Raw genomic sequence first — 22,443 nt, 5'->3', positions numbered from 1 at the left:
GAAAACCAGGCCTCTTGGAGAAACACCGCTGACTTTCGGTCGATAGGCGGCGCTGCACCGCACTCAGAGAGCCCTGGCTGGGCGAATCCACTTAGCTAGCGGGAGGGGAGGGGAGGGGGAACGTAGTTGTTAAAGGCATCGCGCGTTTCCCCCTCCCCGCCCAGGATCCGGCGCTCTCCCAACCTCCCGGATCAGCAGTTCCGGCGTCAAGTGAGGACGTGGCTCTGCAGTTTCCCAGCCTCTTCCTGTTCCGCTGCGGGCCCAGGCCTGCCCGCGGGCCTTGCCTGTTGGCGAAGCCGGCCCTCAGCCCGCGGAGGATGAGGCAGCCCCGCGCGGGGAGCGAAGGCGGCGGCGGCTGAGGAGGCCCGGCCCGAGAGCCGGCGATGGAGGAGAAATGCGGCGGCGGCGAGGTCCTGCCCGGAGGCGGGCGACTGGGGCCCGTGGACGTTCCCAGCGCCCGGTAACGGCCTGCGCCGGGGATGGAGCAGGCAGAGGGGCTCCCACCTGAGGCAGGGCCTGTGGGGGACTCGCGGGGCGGGATGTGGGGGGCTTCTTGCTGCAGACCTGCCCCCCCGGCGCCCCCAAACACACCCCGATAGGCGTGCTTAGGGGGCACGGAGGGAGGCGGCCAGGGGGCGGAGCATCCCGGGTTGAATCCCCGGCGCCTCCGGTTAGGGTCGAGAGAGAGGGGCCTCGTGCTTGGCATCCTGGGCAGCCGCTGCCAGTCAGCGCGGACCATGCTGAGCTAAGATGGGCCGATGGTCTGGTTCTCGGCGTAAGGCAGCTCCCTATGCTCGGCCTGCTCTGCAGGGAAGGCTGGCGTGGGCTTAGAAAGAGCCGGGCATCGTCTTGAGCTATGGCCGGCCATCCAGGCTAAGAATTAGGGATGCCAGGTTGAAGGAGCACAGGACTTCCTGTACTGTTGAATAAGTGCTCAAGGGCTCCTATTGTTATGAGAAAGAGAACAGTCACTTTGACCCGCTCAAACAATGAAGAATCTTGTGCTCTCTTTGAAGGCTTGCCAGCTTCTTAGGGCATAGGCTTTGGTGGGTTGGAGTCCACGCCATCCGATGTAGTGCCTAATGGTAAATTGGGTCTTGGAAGTTTCTGCCCAAGGAAACCTGTTGTGTCATGGGACTTGGTGTTCTTGCTGAAAGAAATGAACAAAGCTGCCTTTCTTTGGGATTTAAAACTTAGATAGTTACGTGGAATTGGGGAAACTTGGGAGATTTGGTTAGATTTTTCCTCCTGTGTTCCAATATTTTGATATGTCAAGCTGCATCTCCCAGATTGTCTCTATGATAAAGATATAGGAGCCACACACATGTCTCTTCTTTGCATCTGGCTGGCCTAGTGACAGGTCCAAACCCAGAATGTGATCTTATATCTAAGCCTTGTGTTTAATAGGGAAAACCCCACATTGGACAGCTTCTGAGATTTTGTGTCTAGTTTTCCATTCTGTGTAGCTAGTTCTCCATTCTGTGCAACTCCCAGGAGCCATTTAACACATTGTCAAACTCCTACACAGAAGTTACATGATTTCTGCACGTAGATTGCAATATATAAATTTCCTGCTGGTGCATATGGCACACAGCAGTATGTGCACAGCTAATTGCATGTAGGTAGGATAGTCATGTGTGATGTTGCAAGTGGGGATTGTGTATGTAGGAGTTTGGTAGCTTGTGAAGCAGCATGAAGGGTTCAGAACCTCTGGATCTAGCTTCCCTATATATGGTAGGTTTCATCTGTTTAGTTCAGTTGCACAGGTGGCTGTTGGATAGCTAGGCTAAGGTTATCTTTTAGTAGACCAACCATGTTAAGTAAGCAATATTTTGCGTTGCATAGAAGTATGCTTCCTCTTGCTCCATTCACACATTCCCAGACCCAGAGTTCAAGTTCTGTGGTGCATGCAATGGCTGGCAGGCTGGTTGCAGTGCCTCTTATCCCAGAAGTCATCTTGTTCTTTTAAATGTTGGAGCACAGAAATCCATAGTAATATAGCGTTTTGTGCTCCAGGCATATCACTGCATACATTTTGACACATCAACAGTGTACAGCATTTGATAAACATATTGAGCTGAAATTTGCCCCAGGTGAACATAATCTATTTATTTCATAGTATTCCAGTATAAGGATGCTTTGAAGAGTATGTAAACAGACACATCCAGGCCCCATAGTGTTTTGTTTTTGTTCAACCTTTTGGCACAGTTAGATGGTTATCTGCTAGGGGCAGGTAAACATTATGATCAAGAGCAGGCCTCTCCAAACTGCGGCCCTCCAGATGTTTTGACCTACAACTCCCATGATCCCTAGCTAAGAGGACCAGTGGTCAGGGATGATGGGAATTGTAGTCCAAAACATCTGGAGGGCCGAAGTTTGGGGGTGCCTGATCAAGAGTAAGTTGTGTTTAGTTTACTGACATGGTGCTCTAAATTTTTGCTATTAGAATAATATAAATTGAATATATATAAATTTTCATATCTAAATGCTTGCCAATATCTCATAGAACTCCCCCTCTTTTTTTCTCCCCAGCCTGACTAAATATATTGTGTTACTGTGCTTAACTAAGTTTTTGAAGGCTTTAGGATTGTTTGAATCTTATGACCTCCTGAAAGTAGTTCACCTTGTACAGTTTATCTTCATAGTGAAGCTTGGGTAAGTTTACTTTTGATTACAGCAACTTCTATTGAGATTATTTTTATATCTTTATTAATTTTATAACTTGCTTTTTTACTAATCATAGATTTACTGTTGAGAATGTATTATTATTATTCAATTTATATACCATATTTATTCAATTTATATACCACCCTATACCCGGAGGTATGTAGGTTCAGATGTAATGCCTCGAAGTCACCAAAGCAAATCCCTCTTGTCCTCATTTATTTTCACAGCTAACTAGTTGATGTTACTCTGCACCAATGTTTTCTCTAAACATAATTGGTACCAAACCACTGTTTAGAACCATGGTCAGAAGCATGTTTGCAAGCTGGTTTAGACCAACTAGTAGCTAAGAGTTCATCTTCTGTTTTGTAGGATTAAGATTCGATACTTAAATAAGTATTTTAAAACACATAGCCAGTGTTGGTTTGAACACTTCCCTTTTATAAACTGTAATTTTACTTGATCTAATGGAAATTCCCATTTTTCATAGGTCGGCATTTTTTATGATTTTATTTCAAAAACCATTTTCATCTGGAAAACCTGTCACCAGACATCAGGTGAGTATTACAGATGTGATTTATATGTGTAGCTTGTTCTTCTAAAATATAAACTTTAAGAACTAAAACTACTTTTCTCCTCATGGGAAACTTCTTGCTGCCTTGGGGCCACTGCTACATGGAAATGAATTAAAGTTGTGCAAGAGCATGAGTGTTTATTTCAGTGGGGCTTGCATAGTAGTTCCTCAATGGATTTGTTCCCTTTTGAAAGTTGCGTCCTATGGGGAAACTTTGTACTTTTATCAGCTTAGGTTTAATCGTATAGGCCATTATCATTTCTTGGTATGTACATGGGATGGTGGAGTAGTTCTGCTTATTAAGGTACATTTTGCCAATTTGAAAAAAAATTCAGCAGTTCTGCAGTGGGCTTGTGTCCTTTGTCACTACAGTGGAACCTCAGTTGTAATACGTTCCAAAAGACCGTTCGACTTCCGAAACGTTCAACAACCAAGGTGCAGTTGCTGGTAGGCAAATTCCTTTTTAAAGATGGAGAAACGCACCTTGGAAGCTGAGGTGCGTTCGAAAACGGAAGCATTCACTTCCGGGTTGTTGGTGTTCAGGTTCCAAATTGTTCGGCTTCCGAAACGTTCGACCACCGAGGTTCCACTGTATCAGATTTAAAAGGCTCTCTATAGCTGTCCGCCCACCTGTCAAATTTGGCCTGTGACTATCCTGCTAAATGTAGCCCACAGAGCAAAAACGGTTCCCTACCCTTGATACAGTATGTGGAACTGTATTATTTGATCATATACTTTATGGGGAGTGGAAATACTTGTGCTAAGTCAAAAAAACTGCTGCTTCCCTGTGGCTGTATTAAATCAATCAAACTGTTCAAGAGGTGGTTTTTAGCTGGACAATGCTCTTGAGAAGCTAAGAAAATATAGTATTTTGTGTGTGTGTGTGTCGGAACAGTATTTTAAAATTAAAGCATTACCAAGATTGCCAGTTTAAAGTTAATCTGGAGGCTAGTTCTCTGCATTTGGAATACTTAAAAGTGGAGTGTGATGGCTGAGGGAAAGAGCCACCAGTCTGCTGAGTTTCTGTGCTGGACATTCATGGGATGAAGCCCTTTCTTGTGCACCCAGCAAAGAAATCAAGTGGGTTGGCAGAGCAGGTGAGAAGTAGTCATTTCTAGCCTGCAGAATAGAGTTATGGTAATGATGCTTAGGTTGTTAATTTAACCTCATTTGAATTGTATATCCCAAGTAAAATCAGCAATTGAAATGTTAACTGGTAATGGTATTTTTTAATGATTGGGATTATGTTTTCTCTTACAGTGGATCAAAATAGTTAAACATGCTGTCGTTGGCTGTGTAATTTCCCTCTTGTGGTTTTTTGGCCTCACCCTATGTGGACCTTTAAGGTAAATATATTCTTGTCATGGTACTTACTGTAGATATCTAAAACGACAGCTTGTTTATTCACATAAAGAAGGGGTACAGAACTGGATCAGGCTAGCAGTCCAGGTCCTTACCTTTTCCACCCCCTGCGGACCACCCTACCTGTCACCTGACATTCTGACATCAGGTAACCCATTTTCACCTCTGTGGATTGAAATTAAGTTCTGCGGGGACAAGTCCTGACAATTGGGCCTCAACAATCAGCTGGCTGTCGTAGCTTCAAAGCACCTCTTCCCAAATGCAGAAATCATAGAAATTTCAGAATAATTAGGTTTCCATGGAGACCACAAAGATGTTCTTGAGACTGGCCTTGTATGATGGTGGTTTGTATGATGTTTGGCAAGCCTATATTCAGATATTGTTGTAACTGTTTGGTTAGTAGGAATCCAGGAAGTCATTCAGATGATTATAGCAATAAGAAACCACAGTGACGCTTCCTCTTTTTTTGTGATGACACTTAATCAACTATTTTAGATAGATGTGTAGCATTACTGAAATATTGGTGGTAATGATTTCTTGATATTCAGAAGTACACCAGAATTAAAAAAAAATAAAAAAATTATTATTACAATGTCTGCCACTGAAAATTAGAATTGTAGCTAAATGGATCTATTAAATTGCTTGTTCGGACTAAATTTTAACCTAATCCATGCATGTTAAAATTATTTCTATTTACCATTTGTCATAAATGAGATTTGTTTCTCTTGTTTTGCAGAACTCTGTTGCTTTTTGAGCACAGCGATATTGTTGTCATTTCACTGCTCAGCGTACTATTCACAAGTTCAGGAGGAGGACCAGCAAAGGTTAACCATTTATTTTGTGAAAATATCCCACATGTTTTGGAATATAAAAGAAGTGACCATAACATTTGTCTAAAATTCATAAGAATATCTACCTAACTATAATTTTGTAATTTTAAAATACTCCTTCATAGAGTGTATACAGTCTTGGTGGAAAAACCTTTTGAGACTATAATTAAGATTATACAAGGAATTATTCTAATGAAGGTCAAAGAAATTCAAAGCACAGTATATTGTATTCAGCTTATCAAGATAACCTACATCAAGGCAGATATAATTCCCCCTGTTCCCTGCCTCCTCCCCCCCCCCATCCAGAGGTATATTGAATTAATTTTTATTGGAAGTTCTTGGCATATCATTGTTTTCCTGCTTTCCTGATCAACTTTTCTATTGCTATTTTGTTATTTTTCAGACAAGAGGTGTGGCCTTTTTCATTATTGCTGTGATCTGTCTTTTGCTTTTTGATAATGATGACCTCATGGCTAAAATTGCAGAACATCGTATCCTTTCTGACCATGTGTAAGGGATAAAATTATGTTCCAACTGCCCAATTTTATTTAGATACTGATTACTGATAATAAAAAAATATTTTCTGGCATAATTTTGTGACTGTCCTGCAAAATATAAGTTTTCTCTTTTGTGCAGTTTAAATTCCTGTGTATTGTTTCTAATTTTTATGGGAGTATTTTCAAGAGAAGTGTCTTCTGTGAAATGTGTACCATTCAGTTTAGGTCACATGAATTCCTAACCTCCTATGCTTCCTTTCCTATAGTTATTAAGCTTTGTTTAATTTATTCAAGGAAGCAATTCACAAAGATGGGAGTGCTTTTCATACTTGTCTGCTCGTATTTGTCTATGACTGAAAGGTAGGGGTAGGACTCCATTGCGGAATTTTCCTGATCTTTACTTTCTTTAGCTGAAGGACACCATGACAGTGCTCTGACACACTTACTTTATACAATCATCGCTTTCTTAGGAGTTGCCGATCACAAGGTAAATGCTGCTCATATGATGAACTGTTGAAAAAGTGCACCAAGTACGTACTGTTAGGAGCTTGAATGGCTTGCTCATGGCAATAGTGCAGTTCTTAAATGTCTTCCGGTTCTGTTGCATTGCTTTGTTGATTCGTTTCAACAGCAGTTTTCAGATACCTGCAACAGGTGTGCGTGTTTTATCTGTCGCTTAAAAGGTCATTGCAGTAACGGCATTCTAATCTTACTTGAGAACAATAACCATTTAAAAATAAGTAACGATTAGAATACACCATCAAATTTGCAGTACGATAACATAACATACTGGTGTGATTTTAGCAGCTGCTAATGCTCAGCACTTCATAAGCTGCCTGTTGTTCATCCTCAGTCTTTTTCATTGCGCAGTTTATTTCAATCAAAATTCTGTCCATTGATTAAAGGTTTTGGAGTTATTAGAAGATTAGTATGCAGATATAAAGGCATTTTGTAATTTCCTTTCCACTATTGAAATACTTATTGGGATCTAATGTGCACATTAAAATTGGTGCCCTAGAGACAGAAACAAATACCGTAGGAATGAGTTGCTGAATTTTGTCACTTTTAAACTTTTGCAGAACAATCTTACTAACGTAGAGAAAATGAAACACGTTTAGTATAGAACAGCATAGAATACTTAAGGTAGCAAGCAAATAGGTCCTGTTATAGACAATCACACACATTTTTAATTTAGCTGTCTCCCGTTTGCAGTAATTAACTGTGTATTTATCATAATGGACTAGAAATTTTATTTAGGAAATACAGTGGTACCTCGACTTATGAACGACTCAGCAACTGAATTTTTCGACTTATGAATGGGGGTAATGGCCGCGCGCTTACGAATGTCTCGACATCCAGAAAAAAACCCACGGCGGTTTTAGATAGGGATTTTCCGACTTACGAATTTTTAGATAGGGTTGCTTCGACTTGTGAATTTTTCCATTTCCAATGCATTCCTATGGGAAATCACGTTTCCAATGGCGATTTTCAACTTACTAATTTTTCGACCTATGGAGGTGCCTTTGGAACGGATTAAATTCGTAAGTCGAGGCACCACTGTATAAGCATGGATGCCATTGCAACAGTATAAGCGTTAATTTTATTAACTATGTTCCAGTATTGAAAACTGCCAGTAATGTATGTGCCTGTTGAGAGACTAAGAATCCCCCATGCATAGAATGTCTGTCAACCAAATTAGTGTTTTCTGGGCCTTTTACAAATAATATTTAAAATAGATTTACAATATTTGATTCTTAAGTATACTGATATTACAGTACTCTCCCTTCCTTTGCAGGGTGGAGTAATTTTGCTAGTGTTAGCATTATGCTGTAAAGTTGGTTTTCACACAGCTTCCCGAAAGCTCTCAGTAGATATTGGTGGAGCCAAACGTCTTCAAGCACTGTCTCATCTTGTTTCTGTCCTCCTTTTGAGTCCCTGGGTAATTGTTTTATCTCTGACAACAGAGGTAAGTAGCATAACCGCTGACAAATGGCTTTCTGGCAACTAAATTTATAACTACAACTACAGTACTGTGAATGCAAACTTGTTTTTGCCGCCAGTATTGAATGTTTGCATCTTTTTATTGCAGAGTAAAGTAGAATCCTGGTCTGCTCTCATCATGCCCTTCATCACAGTTATCTTATTTGTCATGGTTTTGGACTTCTACGTAGAATCTGTGTGTTCCATCAAGATAGAAGTCTCAAAGTGTGCTCGTTTTGGATCCTGTCTCATTTTCATTAGTGCTCTACTTCTTGGCAACTTTTGGACACATCCAATAACAGACCAGCTTCGAGCTATCAACAGACCAACACATCAGGAAACCACAGAGCATGTTATTTCTGGAGGAGTGGTAGTCAGTACCATTTTCTTCATTTTGTGTACGTATAAGTAACTTCAGAAGAATGGAAGAATAGAAAGAAATTCAACACGCCTTGTTATCACAGAATGTGTGGTCTTAGCTTGCATTTGCATGATGATCTTAAGGGACAACTTATTTGATCCCTCACAATTGTAGTGATACATTGGGAAATTGTTCCTCTGTTTCTTCTATATAGTTTGTATGTAAAGGTAAAGGGACCCTTGACCATTAGGTCCAGTCGTGACCGACTCTTGGGTTGCGGCACTCATCTCGCGTTATTGGCCGAGGGAGCCGGCATACAGCTTCCAAGTCATGTGGCCAGCATGACAAAGCTGCTTCTGGCGAACCAGAGCAGCACACGGAAACGCCGTTTACCTTCCCGCTGTAGTGGTACCTATTTATCTACTTGCACGTTGACGTGCTTTTGAACTGCTAGGTTGGCAGGAGCTGGGACCGAGCAACGGGAGCTCACCCCATCACGGGGATTCGAACCGCTGAACTTCTGATCGGCAAGCCCTAGGCTCTGTGGTTTAACCCACAGTGCCACCCGCGTCCCACGTTTGTATGTAGACAGTTCTAAATTGATCATTGTTTTTTGCACTTGTACAAGTGTTTAAAAATTGGACTAGGTTTGTGGGTTGTCACTTCTCTCTTACTTAACTGCTTGTGGAAACATTGACCAGCTTCTAAAAGGTATAGCCTTTCCATGAAAGCTTAAGTTAATAACCCCTGGCTTTACTTCTAGAGTTAGTTTTTTCTCTGCATTCCCCGAGCCACCCCCTTTGCAGCTTTGGTGAATATGAGGCTGCATCAAACCCAGGTTAGGGGTCAGTTCATTTGGCCTTCACACCTGAGACTTTTCTCCTCCAACGAACAGAATGAATGAGCAATAGTTTTGCAAAAATCTCTGCATTAAACATGCAAAGTATCATGGACCTTGAATTCTCTTGCCACCTTCTGAGTGATTAGCGGGTGCATAAAATGTTCCAGTTCTTATTTGTAGCTAAAATGCTTATGGGTTGTATGCAATGAAGTTATACTCGGGGGTAAGTCCCATTGAAATCAATGAACCGAAGTTAGCCATATTCATTCCAATGGGTCTTCCTTGAGTAGGACTAACACTGGGTACAACCCTGCATTACAGGACGGTTACAAAATGTAAACAACATATGTTTTCTCTTCAGCTGCCAATATTCTCTCCTCCCCAACACGAAAAGGACAGAAAGGAACTCTTATAGGTTATTCTCCTGAGGGAATACCATTGTACAATTTTATGGGGGATGCTTTGCAACACAGCTCTCAGTCCTTACCTCGGTTTATTAAAGAATCGCTGAAACAAATTCTTGAGGAGTCTGACTCAAGGCAGATCTTCTATTTTCTGTGCCTAAATCTGGTAAGTTGTTGGGGGTTTTTTTAATCCCTTTGAGGAAATTATTTCTGGTTTTGGTGAGGTGGGGGTAAACTTAGGTTTTAAAACCAGATATGCAATGTCTAGTGTAGAACGAAATGGAATGGACTCCCTTGGAAGGTGGTGGGCTCTCCTTCATTGGAGGTTTTTAAGCAGAGATTGTGTGGCCAACTGGCATGGATACTTTAGTTGATATTCCTTCATTTCAAGGGGGAGTGCCTGATTTCTGCCTGCTTCCTTCTGCAAGTGGCTGGCATCTTGACCCTGCCCTGGCTGTTCTCCAAGCCACTACTTTGTGACTAGCCCTATTAAGGCATCTTTGTTCCCTTCGTAAACTTTTAATTTGTTGCATACACTATTACTTTCAGTAACAAAAGAAACTTCAGTAGATCATTAACTGGAACAAAAGCTCATTTGGTTAGACCATCATGCTGATAACACCAAGGTCGTAGGTTTGACCCCACCCCAAGGTGGGACAACTGCATATTCCTGCATTGCATGGGGCTGGACTAGAACTAGATCAGGGGTGCCCAACTCCCAAGAGACTGTGATCTACTCACAAAGTTAAAAACTGGCAGAGATCTACCCCCTTTTGGGAGGATCAGGTCAAAGTTGTTGAGCTTTTTTTTAGGAAGAAGGCCCATTTTTGTGGGGATCAGGTCAAAGTTGTTGGGTTTTTGCAGGGAAGAGCCACAGTTGTTCAGCTTCTTTGGGGGGGAGTCAATGATCTACCAGTGATCTACCATAGACACCCAGTGATCTGCCGGTAGATCACGATCTACCTGTTGGACATGCCCGAACTAGATGATTCTCAGGGTCCATTCCAGCACTACGGTTCTACGATTCTAAGTTCATTTCTAAGTTATTCCAAAAAGTTGATAACATTATTTAATAAAAGGTAAAAGAAAATAAAGCATTTTCCCATGTCATCATTTTAACAGAAGCAGACATTTTAAGACTGCAATTTTCTACCTCATATTGTTACACTGAGTAGTGTGTGGAAGTTTTGATTTCCTCATTATATGTGAGCCGCTCTCCCCAGAGTGGAGTTGCAAAAAGGGGAGTTTCAAAATATGCTAGTCACATGCTTCTTCAAGGAGTAGTTTTATGTTTGATTTTCACAATGAAACCTCTGTTATTCACTTTCGTTCCAGGCTTTTACTTTTGTGGAATTATTTTATGGTGTGTGGACCAACAGCCTAGGTTTAATCTCAGATGGATTTCACATGCTTTTTGACTGTTCAGCTTTAGTTATGGGTCTGTTCGCAGCACTGATGACTAGATGGAAAGCAACTCGCATATTCTCCTATGGGTATGTATGTTGAACTAATTATAAAGACCTATTAATACTAGCTGAAGTAGCATGAAGTGGAGAAGGACTGTAGCTCAGTGACAGAGCAAGTGCTTTTTAGGTAAAAGGTCCCAGGTTCAGTCAGTGACTTGCCCAGGTAGGGTTGGGAAAGGTGGTTGTTTTGAAACCCTAGAAAAATGTTGCAGGTCAGTGTAGACAATTCTGAGCTAGGTGGCTCAATGGACTGACTTGGTATAGGGAGCTTCCAATATTAATGAAGGTTTGTGGGGGATTATTTTGGGGAAATGAGCTTTCCAGGTTAATCTACCCCCAGCCAAATATTAGAGTCTAATCAAACACTTCTCACAAACAAGGCAGTTATTTGGCTACTGTGGAATTGATTTTATATACCTTTGTATTTATTTATTTTCCATTCCAAAGTTTTGAGGGGGAAATGGAAAAACATAAAATCTTCCCATTTAACCATCCTGTTTATCCCAGAAAATCAGAGCTGCTTAGTATTACTTCCGGAAGATTCTTGTCTCTCTTTCTCATACATATCTTTCAGAAAAACATAGCAGCCTGACAAAAGATGTCACTTTCATGTTACACATTAGCAATTTGTGTAATAGAGTAAGCCTGGAAGTCAAGCAAAGTCATATACATCAGGTTAATAGACTTCATTGGTTGAATAATCACGGGTTTTCTGCAAAATAGTTCAGGGTTTAGCATAATTCAGAACACCACAATTATTAGACTGCCGTGGAATTGTTTTTATATGTCTTTTATTCTTTTTTTCCATTCCAAATGATTTTTTATCCCTCACTTTTTTAATTCCAGGTTTGGCCGTGTAGAAATTCTCTCTGGGTTTATTAATGGCCTTTTTCTCATGGTAATAGCTTTCTTTGTGTTCATCGAGTCTGTGGCCAGGCTGGTTGATCCTCCAGACATTGATACCAATATGCTGACTGTGAGTTTATAACCTTATTTTCTGTGAATACTTGATTTATTGTTCTTAAACATTCTAGTCTGTATGGCAGAAACAAAAAAAGTTTTAATCCCTCAAACATTGCTCTGGTGCACCGGCTCTGTTCATTTCACAGATGTTTGCATAAGATTGCAATGCATATGAGAGGCAATAAATTATACTTGGCTGGAAACTCTTATCCTTAACAATCACAACCCTTTTCCTCCAGGGCAAAGGCTATAGCTGCGGTTTAGGAGGAGGATGCGCTCATTTTCACTTCTCCTGCTAAATTAAAAATAGATTAGCTACATCCTTGTTTTCTGGAAAAAAAAAGTCTTAATATTGTACATGCTTGCAACTGTTCAGTTACATGGAGCCAGCACAGATGTAATGCTTCTGAATTGGGCCACATAATTCCACCCTCTTACTCCTATTTATCTCTCCTCTCTCCCTGCCCCCTTCCCATCTCTCCCCCTAAGCCAGGGTAGGGGGGAGGTCCTCCAGATGTTGTTATACTGTAACTCCCATCATCCCTGACCATTGGCAATGCTGGCTGGAGCTGATGGGAATTTGAATCCAGCATCTGGAAGGCCACCCCTGCTTTATACTGTATGTGTCGTCCATCCCTTCCCCCCTTGGCACAGTTAAAAGGAGTAAACAGTTTAAAGATTCTCTGTCTCTCCCTCATGCAGCCTGTCTCTGTTGGAGGATTGATAGTAAACCTTGTTGGTATCTGTGCCTTTAGCCACGCCCACTCCCATGGGCCTTCTCGGGGAGGATGCCATGCACACGACCACAGCCATTCCCACCATGGACACGGCCATAGCCACAGCCATTCCCATAGTGACCATGGGCACAATCATAATCACGGACACTCACATGGGGCACTGGGAGGTGGCATGAATGCCAACATGAGAGGTAAGGTGGTTGGGTTGTGGTTTTTTTGCAAATTTATGGGGGGAGGGGGCAGTACTAAAAGGAAAGTTGTAATAAGGTTGTTTTGCTTTTAAAGATTTCATAATAGAATGGTCAATTTAGAGGATCCAATACGATGATAGGAGTACTTTGGCATATCAAGCCATGTTGTGCTTTTCCAATGCATGCTCACTGTTAATGTCTGTTTAACTGCCAAATTATGTATCAATGATCTAGGAAATTTTTGTTTGTTTGTTTCAGGAGTATTTCTGCATATCTTGGCAGACACCCTTGGCAGCGTTGGCGTGATCATATCAACAATACTCATTCAGCAGTTTGGCTGGTTGATCGCTGATCCCCTTTGCTCCCTCTTTATTGCTACGTTGATTTTTCTCAGTGTGATCCCACTGATAAAAGATGCCTGTCAGGTACTCTTGTTGAGGCTGCCACTAGAGCATGAGAAAGATCTGCACATGGCTTTGGAAAAGGTTAGAATTTACTGCCTCTTGGGGTTTTTTTCCTTCACATTCGCTCATGTGTCATGAAATTTAGAATTTCTGCAGGACGTTTTAAATACTCCTCATTGTCAACCACATAACATTCTTTTGGAAAGGGCCTTGTTTTTAGGTTTGTTCACTTTGAATCGGCAACCTTTTCAAAACTACAGAGTTCAGGTTAACCTCCCCCCCCCCCTGCCCAAACAGTACAGTTTATTCTACCATTTATATCAGAAGCTGCTACTCAGGCTAAGAATCTTCTCTCTCTCATATGTTTACCTCTGGGTTCCGCGGCGTGCGCATGCGCAGAAGTGATCTGCACGGTTCGCGCATGCGCAGAACGCTCTATTAGCGCTTCACGCACACGCACTATCGCCGCTCGGATTAAGTACTTTTCAGGGAGCGAATGGCACCCCGGCACCAATTGAGTACTTAAACCGAGGTACCACATATTCACAAAGACAAAATCATTCATTAAAGGGAAAAAACAAAACATAAATATTTAAAACAACTATATAAACAATCAATTTTAAATCCACATTCTGGGATTACTTGAATCCCCTGACTTCCCTCCACTCCCTCCCCTGGTTCATTTGTATTATTTTCATTTATGCATGTCTATAAAATCTTTATCTCTAATTAACTCCAAGTTTACACATTGTATATAACATTACAAGTTTTATATATATATATAATTCTGCTAATATATTCACTTGCAGACTAAGAATCTTCTAGGGCATTCAGATGCACTGAGGAGAATAGTGTGCAATTTAAAGAGTATAGAATTGAAAGCATTACACTATCTTTGAAATAAGGCTTGCATTCACAAATATGCACTGATACTTTAATACAATGATTCTTTATTATATAACTCTGTGATTGAGTGAAAACCAGGTACCGAGAGAGCGGTAACATTGAACAGTCAAAAAAATACTATTACAAGTTCTGCATACATATAGAAATGTTTTTTGTTTTGTTTTTTACAGATCCAGAAAATTGATGGTCTCATATCCTATCGGGATCCTCATTTTTGGTGTCATTCTGCTAATGTTGTGGCAGGCACTATACATGTGCAAGTAATGTCAGAAGTGATGGAGCAGAGAATTATACAGCAGGTAACTTTGTGTGTTCGCGCTTCGCCCACCAAGGCCTACAGGACTAGTTCATGCTACCAAATTTCTCCACACAGATGTGCACGTGGGCACCCAGCAGCATAAACTAGATGGTATAGTATGAGCTGACAGCCACCTCTGTCATAGCAACTGCTGGATACTGCTCATGTAGAGCTGGATACTACTCTGTAGAGCTTTCTGCTCTTACACTTTCTGTGAGATTCCATTTTACTTCAGCTGGGCAGATGTTTTGGCAAATGGGGGCTTCATTTCTTTACCATCTCTGCAGCATGTTCCAGCAGCGAAGGTGTGAAGTGGTGCTTTCCCACCAACCTCTGGTTGTTTATTAATTTAAACAGTTTATACACCTCTTAACACAACAGTTTCTACATTGTTTGCAGTAAGGTTACAGAGATAAAGTCAGTTAAAATTAACCATAAAATCAGAAAAGCTCCCTTAATATGCCTGCTGAATTTTATTTTATTTTTAAAGCATATTCACTAATTGCCTGAACATCCAAGAGCAGGCATCCCCAAACTGCGGCCCTCCAGATGTTTTGGCCTACAACTCCCATGATCCCTAGCTAACAGGACCAGTGGTTGGGGAAGATAGGAACTGTAGTCCAAAACATCTGGAGGGCCGAAGTTTGGGGATGCCTGTCCAAGAGGGTGGAGGCAGGGTGCTCTCTGACCTCAGCTGGGAGTTCTGCCCAATACTGAATGCATGGCTCCTGGTGGATGCATGCCATGTGTCTAAGCAGTGGGGGGTTAACAGTGACTGCCCTGAGGACCTCAGTGATTGGGCTGGTGTGCCAACTACAGCCATTTTTGGACAAGGGTTGCTTGGAGATTTTTGCATCCATAACTCCAAGACATGGAGCCATGTGCACTGTGTGAAGCTACCCTTGGTCTGGGGAAGCCCCAGCTAGTGCAAAATGCTGCATCTAACTATTGGTGGAAACAACTTACTGCATCCTTGTCTTTACCAGATTGTATTAATCTCTGGGGTGGACACCTTTTTAGAAGCATCGCAACACGTGTATATTTTGAATGGCCTGGGATTTCAATAAATGGTGGGGAAATTTAAAGCAAACTTCAGTTTTTGTTCTGTATTCTTCAGAAGAAGTTGCAGTAAGGGCACACCGAGCCTCCAAGACAGATAAACTATAAATAGACCCATGTTTGGGGTGGAATAGTGTGTTCTAGTCCTCATCCCTGTGTCTTCTATGCTTATCATTGCATAACTGCAAAAGATACCGAACTTTCCATCATAGTTTGTAGACCTGGTCCTGCACCATGCTCTCTCCGCTACCCATTTTTTCTCTTTTGCAGTGCTTGGAAAGAATAGATTCTAGGTAGTCACTTGAGCTCAATAGGACTCTCATGCAATCTTACTGGTTCATGCAACTCTTTGCGGAGGATAGGATTATGATGTAAATCTCAAATGCAAAGTGATACCACTTCTCCTTTGTGCAGCAAGATTGTCTTGCTTAGAGCTCCAAAGAAACATTTGCTGACGATGTAATGCTTGTATTTTTATTCTGTTCAGGTTTCAGCAATTCTTAAGGATGCTGGAGTTAATAATTTAACTGTCCAAGTGGAAAAAGAAGCCTATTTTCAACATATGTCTGGCCTCAGTACAGGATTTCAAGATGTCCTTGCGATGACAAAACAAATGGAATCCATGAAATACTACAAAGATGGCACTTACATCATGTAACCGGAAGCTGAATCTGTAGGGTTCACTGTCTGTATTTCATCAGGTGAATTTGCACATAAATGTACAGAAACAAATGCCGTATATATTTGGATTTTTAGAAAATGTTACATACCTTTAAAAATAAGATCAAGAGATTTAAGAAGAGGTGGGATAAGTAGAACATATGCTGTATATGTGGAAATACTGGCAATGTAAAAAATACTGTTATTTGGTGTCTATTAAAGAAATTTTGCTATGTGAGTGTGGATGAGCACAACTATATTGCACATTTCCCCCAAAAAAGAATACCAAGAATTTCTCTACCATCTCAAGCCTAAAGAAAATAATTTTAGGTTGCAACAGAAATAGACAGACTTCAAAAATGGCATCTTTACAGTTATTTTGCTGCTGTATGTGTATGTGTATCTACACATTTTTAAAATGGGTTTTTCAAAGTTCATTAGATACAAATGAATATGTACAATTTTATATTCCAGTTCTGTATATAATCCTATTTTCTAAGCACAGCTTTGTTAAATAAGGAAGAATAGATTCTACTAATTAAAAATTGTCACTGAGCTGAGCTAATATTTTTAAAGAAGAAAAGTTATTTTAACAATTAGTCAGGGGTAAAAAATACATTCTTTGTTCTTACACGCCTGTTTCTGTTCAGTGGGAAAGTTGAATAACTAATTGGAAATTTGAACCACTATGTAAAATAAACATTTTATAATTTTTACATATTTCTAGTGACATATTATTGATTACACCTTAAAACTTGACTTATAGGATAGAAAGATGTCCCAGTGATGGGACAATTTAGTTCTGTACTACACTTCTATGAGTTTCTACTTAACTGGCCTAGTCTGTAGTTAATGATTTATTGTAAACATGGAGATTGTTCCTGCTTTGTGTCTCCTTTCTAGCCAGCAGGAGTAACAAACCACAATCTCTGGCATAGCAATTTAAAAAGCACATGTCCCAATACCAACCATTGGTAGACCACGCTTCTCATATCCCAGCAGTGTAAGAACTGTCAGTTTATTCCTACTCTCTACTCCTGTTCGTTAACTATTACTGACAGTTACAGGAAAAAATGGGGTTGGCTTTTACAGAGATTCAGTGTTCCCTAAAACCGTTATCAGTCAGAGAGGTAGGATCCAGTGAAAGCAAGGAAACCCTTTATTTTCTGTTGCAACAGAGTCCGTTCATCCCCGTCCCCCCGGGCTGCTGCCTTGCAAGGAGGTGAGGACCAAAGTCTGTAAGCTTGCAAGGAGGTGAGGAGCAAAGACTTGAAATTGCCCTAGGCAATCTGGCCATTCTTTTGAGATGCTTTAGTTTTTGGATCCAGGTCCCAGGCATACCCTATTCATATACAGTGGTACCTCGGTTTATGAACACAATTGGTTCCGGAAGTCTGTTCATAAACTGAAGCGTTCATAAACTGAACCGAGGTGTTCATAAACCGAGGTTCCACTGTACAAAATATGCCCTCAAGACAGAATATGTAGGATTTGTAAGTCAAAAGAACTTCTGCAAGATAATTCCTTCTGCAGACAAAATATTTGGGGTCCTAAAGAGTCGAAGATGACTTCAGGATTGCTCTCCTGTACTATTTCAGACATGTGGAGTGAATGTGTGTTTACCTTGTGCATTTATGAACATTTATTCTTTATTGTTATAAGAGTTAAAAAGGGTCCTTCTCCGGGAGGGAGCCCGGACCGCCAGCAGAGCACAAATGAAAGCCCTTACTGGCTAGTAAAATGACAGAGACCAGAACAGAATTCTCGTGAAAAGCAAGGGGGCTAGTTAAGCCTGATCTTTATTAAAGGCTGTTGCAACAGGGTGCTCTCCACACACGCACACACACACCGGGGGGGGGGGACCCAGAACAAAGGTGTGCAAGCTTATATTAAAAATTTAAAAAATTCCTTCCAGTAGCACCTTAGAGACCAACTAAGTTTTTTATAGGTATGAGCTTTCGTGTGCATGCACATTTCTTCAGAACAACTTTTCGAAAGCTCATACCTATGACAAACTTAGTTGGTCTCTAAGGTGCTACTGGAAGGAATTTTTTTAAAAAAAATTGTTTCGATTACATCAGACCAACACCGCTACCTACCTGTAACAAGCTCTCATATAGAAATTTTAAATTGCCCGCCCTGGAGTCCAAGACTGCCCCCAGAAACACCACAGATACATCACAGAAGAGGCGGTCTACAACAGAAATCTGAGTGCCTTGTTTTTATCCTGCCTGGCAGGTTGCCTGTTAATGGTATTTGACTGGATTACCTGGGGAGCCTGGCCAGTCTTTTGTAATAATAAATACTTAGTTCCTGAGCCAGGTCACAGGCTCACACCCTATTCATACCTTAAAGGTAACGCTCATCTTGCGTTATTGACCGAGGGAGCTGGCCAGGTCATGTGGCCAGCATGACAAAGCCGCTTCCGGCGAACCAGAGCAGCGCACGGAAATGCTGTTTACCTTCCCGCTGTAGCGGTACCTATTTATCTACTTGCACTTTGACATGCTTTCGAACTGCTAGGTTGGCAGGAGCTGGGACCGAGCAACGAGAGCTCACCCCGTTGGAGGGATTCGAACCACTGACCTCCTGATCGGCAAGCCCTAGGCTCTGTGGTTTGACCCAGTGTTTCTCAACCAGTGTGCCTCCAGATGTTTTGGGACTACAACTCCCATCATTCCTGACCACTGGTCTTGCTAGCTAGGGATGATGGGAGTTGTAGTCCCAAAACATCTGGAGGCACACTGGTTGAGAAACACTGGTTTAACCCACAGCGCCACCCACGTCCCTATTCATATCTTAAATGGGCCCTTAAATCAGGATTTGTGAGGAAAGAGACAATGGGGAGGTTTCCCACTTTGACCTTGCAGAGAAATATTTGAGGTCAATTTGTTCAGGACTTTTTCCTGTGGGGTTTCAGACGTGGTTTAGTTATGAAGATTTATCTTGTGTGTGTGTGTATGTGTGTGTGTGTGAGAGAGAGAGAGAGATCTTAAAATCCTCATAACATGAGACTAGAATTCTTATAACAATTCCATAAGAGTTACCTCTCTCTACATTCCGAGACTGCCAAACTTACACAGGAGACTAAATTCATGAGATTAGATTGTCATTGCAGTTCTTCAGCAAGACTTGCTTATTTGCTAATTTTGTCTTTAATAATGCTTTTCACCAGTTTCTGGAAGCAGACCTTAAGCTAACCTCGTATTTTTCTGGATCCCCCCCGGATACCTTTTTAAAGATTGGTGTCACATTGATTACTTTTCAGTTCTCTGGTATGGAGGCTGATCTTAGGGACAAGTTACATATTTTTGTTAGAAAATTAGCAATTTCACATTTGAGTTATTCAGTAACTCTTGGATGGATACTATTTGGACTTGGTAATATATGTGTGTGTGTGTGTTTTGGGGGTTTTTAAATTCAATAACCCTGGGCTTCCTTTGGAGGTTCTGATATAAAAATAAATACATAATGCCTAGGACTTCATCTCTTGTCAGCACTATTTGTCTCAGTTCCTCCTTGAGTTAGTTCAGGCATAAGGATTCTGTAGTGAAGAGAGATGCAAAGATTTCTCTGCAGTTTTCCTCCTTTAGTATATATTTGATTCCCTTCTAGAGACAGATAAATCAAAAAACCTATTTTTTGCATCCCTTATAGACTGCTGTGTTTCTTTTGCCAAAATTTGTGCTCCTTTTTTATAAGCTTCCTCTTTGGAAGTGAAATGTGGAACCGTTGGACTTTTTGGGTAATTGCCCGCTTCTGTACATGCAGAATTCGATAGTACAGTGGTGCCTCGCTAGACGAATTTAATTCGTTCCACGGGTCAATTCTTATAACGAAAAATTTGTCTAGAGCAGTGGTTACCAACAGGTGGTCCGGGGACCCCCAGGGGTTCGCGAGCTATGCCAGAGGGGTCCGCAAGATGCTATTAGAATAAAAAATATATTAAATATATTTCGTATGATAACAGATTTTTTGTTTTGGCCGCTTCCTGCATGAGCAGAGTCTAGCGCAAAACTAGAATTAGATAGAGGCAGTAGTTCTGCTGTGTGCCATTAGGTGGCGCTTTACAAACACTACTGTTTTGCAAAGAGGCAGCGTGCACATTCTACTAACGCTCACCTCCCCAAGATGCTTTGCGCGCATCGGCTTCATTTGTGTGCTACTGCGCAGGTACCCTGTCTTCTCCATTCCCCTCCCTCCTCCCTGGCACGCGCTGCCTCTTTGCAAAACAGTAGTGTTTGTAAACAAAGCGTTGTTTTTCGCGGAAGCTACAGTTCGCGTAGTTAAAAATGGACCGTTGATTAAAAAGTGGTTCATCTCATTAAGAACTGAAAATTAAAACTAACTGTATACTGATGGAGTACTCTGTTGTAACTGTAAAAAACGTATAAATATAAAATATAAAAAGACTCTTAATTTGGCTCTCACTTTTTATTTTTAGGATTAGGAATTAATGGGGGTCCTTGTCACAATAGCGGCTCGATGAGGGGTCCTCGAGAAAATTTTGTTGGGAACCCCTGGTCTAGCGAATCCCATAGGAACGCATTGAATCATTTATTTTTTTTGCCCATAGGAACACATTAATTGAATTTCAATGCATTCCTATGGGAAACCGCGATTCGCTAGATGAATTTTTTGTAAAACGAATTCGTCTAGCGAGGCAACCTCCACTTGAAAAATCCTTTCGTTAAGTGAAAAATTTGTCTTACAGGGCGTTCGTCTAGTGAGGCACCACTGTACTGTGCTTGCTGTTCTCAGTTCATTCAACATCACACCAAATACCAGGAGAGCACCACTGAAGATTATGTTCAGTGTTGCTGAATCTCTCCTCAGTTCCATGAGCAAACTATTCTAGGGCCTGGTCATTTTGGATATCTAGAAATTTTACCTCTTTGTGACAGGATCACACTTATTTAGTACAGTACATGAGAGTTAACTGGAAATACAAGTTGCTGCAACATTTCCTGCTTGCTACTCCCCCCCCCCCTTCTGTTGTTTGCACCAGTTAGTATCCAGAAGCATTACTGCCTGTGACCATGAAGACAGTAACATTTTTAAAAAATCGGTAGGGGAGAAACCCTAAAACGGAACAGGGACTGAGCATGCTCAGTGGCTATGACATGCTGACTAAGTTCCTTAGACTTAGAGGAAGTTACATAAATGTTAATAGCTGCAATGTAACCAGGGACCTACTGGTATAATACAGCTGTCGCCCCAAATACTTTATAACAACTTGAGACTTCAGTTTTGGGGAGGAAAGAAAATTGTTGTTAATAGCATTTATATAGCACTTTTAAGTGTTTGACGCACTACAGATGCGGTATATTGATGTAATTCTTACAATAACCCTGCAATGTAGTTACAGGTAGGTAGCCGTGTTGGTCTAAGTCGAAACAAAATAAAAAAAATTCCTTCAGTAGCACCTTAAAGACCAACTAAGTTTTTATTTTGGTATGAAATAAAATACCTGCAATGTAGGTTACTGTCCCCATATTGCAGTGTTAGGGTAGGGGCTGAGGCAAGAGGCTAATGCTTGGGCTACGCACTGAATTCATGGCAGAGGTGAGCCATAGACCTCCGCCTATCCTTGTTTTTCCTCTATGTTTGCCTAGTCCTAAGGGATTTATTTCTTATCCTTTTCAACGCTTGTATGACAAAGATTCAATCACTATACATTTCCTAGCATAGGGTAGGAAAAACCTGCGGTTGTTGCATTCCTTCCTATGGTGACGCTATTAAAATTACAAGTGGGTCTGGAAAGACGTTGTAGTCCAAAACATTCTTGCGCAACACGCTCGGCTTTACCCAACTTATTTTTGTAAAAAAATAATTTAAAAAATGGACCAATTGAAGTTCAAAATCCGGTGCACGTAAGCAAGCGGTAGAGGAAGCACAAATCAGAAACACAGTCCCATAAGGAGAACTATAATAGTTTGGATTGATTTCTTGATAGCCGGTAGGTACTTTTCTAGATGAGAAGCAAACAGCTCCACCTATTTATTCCCCCTCGTCCACCAGCTGAGCTCCCAAACTGAAAGCTAGCAATATCCTTTCCACGTGACCTTCCGCATCTTCTCGCCACGCCTCCCTTTTCGAACGCCCGGAGAAGTCAACCTCCTTGTAGCCGTGGAAACGCATTCAGGGTGTAACGCCGCACGGCCAATGGGAAGCGGCGGACGCCGAGAGAGGCAGCCAATGAGCGCAGCCTGGTGCGAGTTTTAAACTTGCGGCGGTAGGTGGGGG

The 22,443-nt window shown here is 41.4% G+C and overlaps 1 protein-coding gene across 1 annotated transcript; it reads left to right on the top strand.

Annotated features, from left to right (window-relative positions):
- Positions 1–217: 217 nt before the first annotated feature.
- SLC30A5 (solute carrier family 30 member 5) lies at positions 218–16,913 on the top strand. Its single transcript, XM_035100029.2, has 16 exons — positions 218–460; positions 2,533–2,655; positions 3,155–3,221; positions 4,499–4,584; positions 5,337–5,424; positions 5,834–5,921; positions 6,338–6,414; positions 7,723–7,893; positions 8,017–8,305; positions 9,471–9,679; positions 10,849–11,006; positions 11,826–11,955; positions 12,645–12,870; positions 13,129–13,355; positions 14,351–14,479; positions 16,025–16,913. The coding sequence occupies exons 1-16, from the start codon at positions 384–386 to the stop codon at positions 16,193–16,195; spliced, it is 2,316 nt and encodes a 771-aa protein (XP_034955920.1). The 5' UTR covers positions 218–383; the 3' UTR covers positions 16,196–16,913.
- Positions 16,914–22,443: the final 5,530 nt, after the last annotated feature.

Source organism: Zootoca vivipara, chromosome 11 (genome assembly GCF_963506605.1).
Source record: "Zootoca vivipara chromosome 11, rZooViv1.1, whole genome shotgun sequence".
NCBI lineage: Eukaryota > Metazoa > Chordata > Lepidosauria > Squamata > Lacertidae > Zootoca > Zootoca vivipara.
Note: the sequence above shows the minus strand (reverse complement) of the source record. Positions and strands in the feature narration are given on the sequence as shown.

Coding starts and splice junctions, on each gene's coding strand:
- SLC30A5 (XM_035100029.2), top strand. CDS start 384: ATGGAGGAGAAATGCGGCGGCGGCGAGGTCCTGCCCGGAGGCGGGCGA. Junction 8,306..9,470: donor TACCATTTTCTTCATTTTGT/GTACGTATAAGT, acceptor TTTTCTCTTCAG/CTGCCAATATTCTCTCCTCC. Junction 11,956..12,644: donor TTGATACCAATATGCTGACT/GTGAGTTTATAA, acceptor TCCCTCATGCAG/CCTGTCTCTGTTGGAGGATT.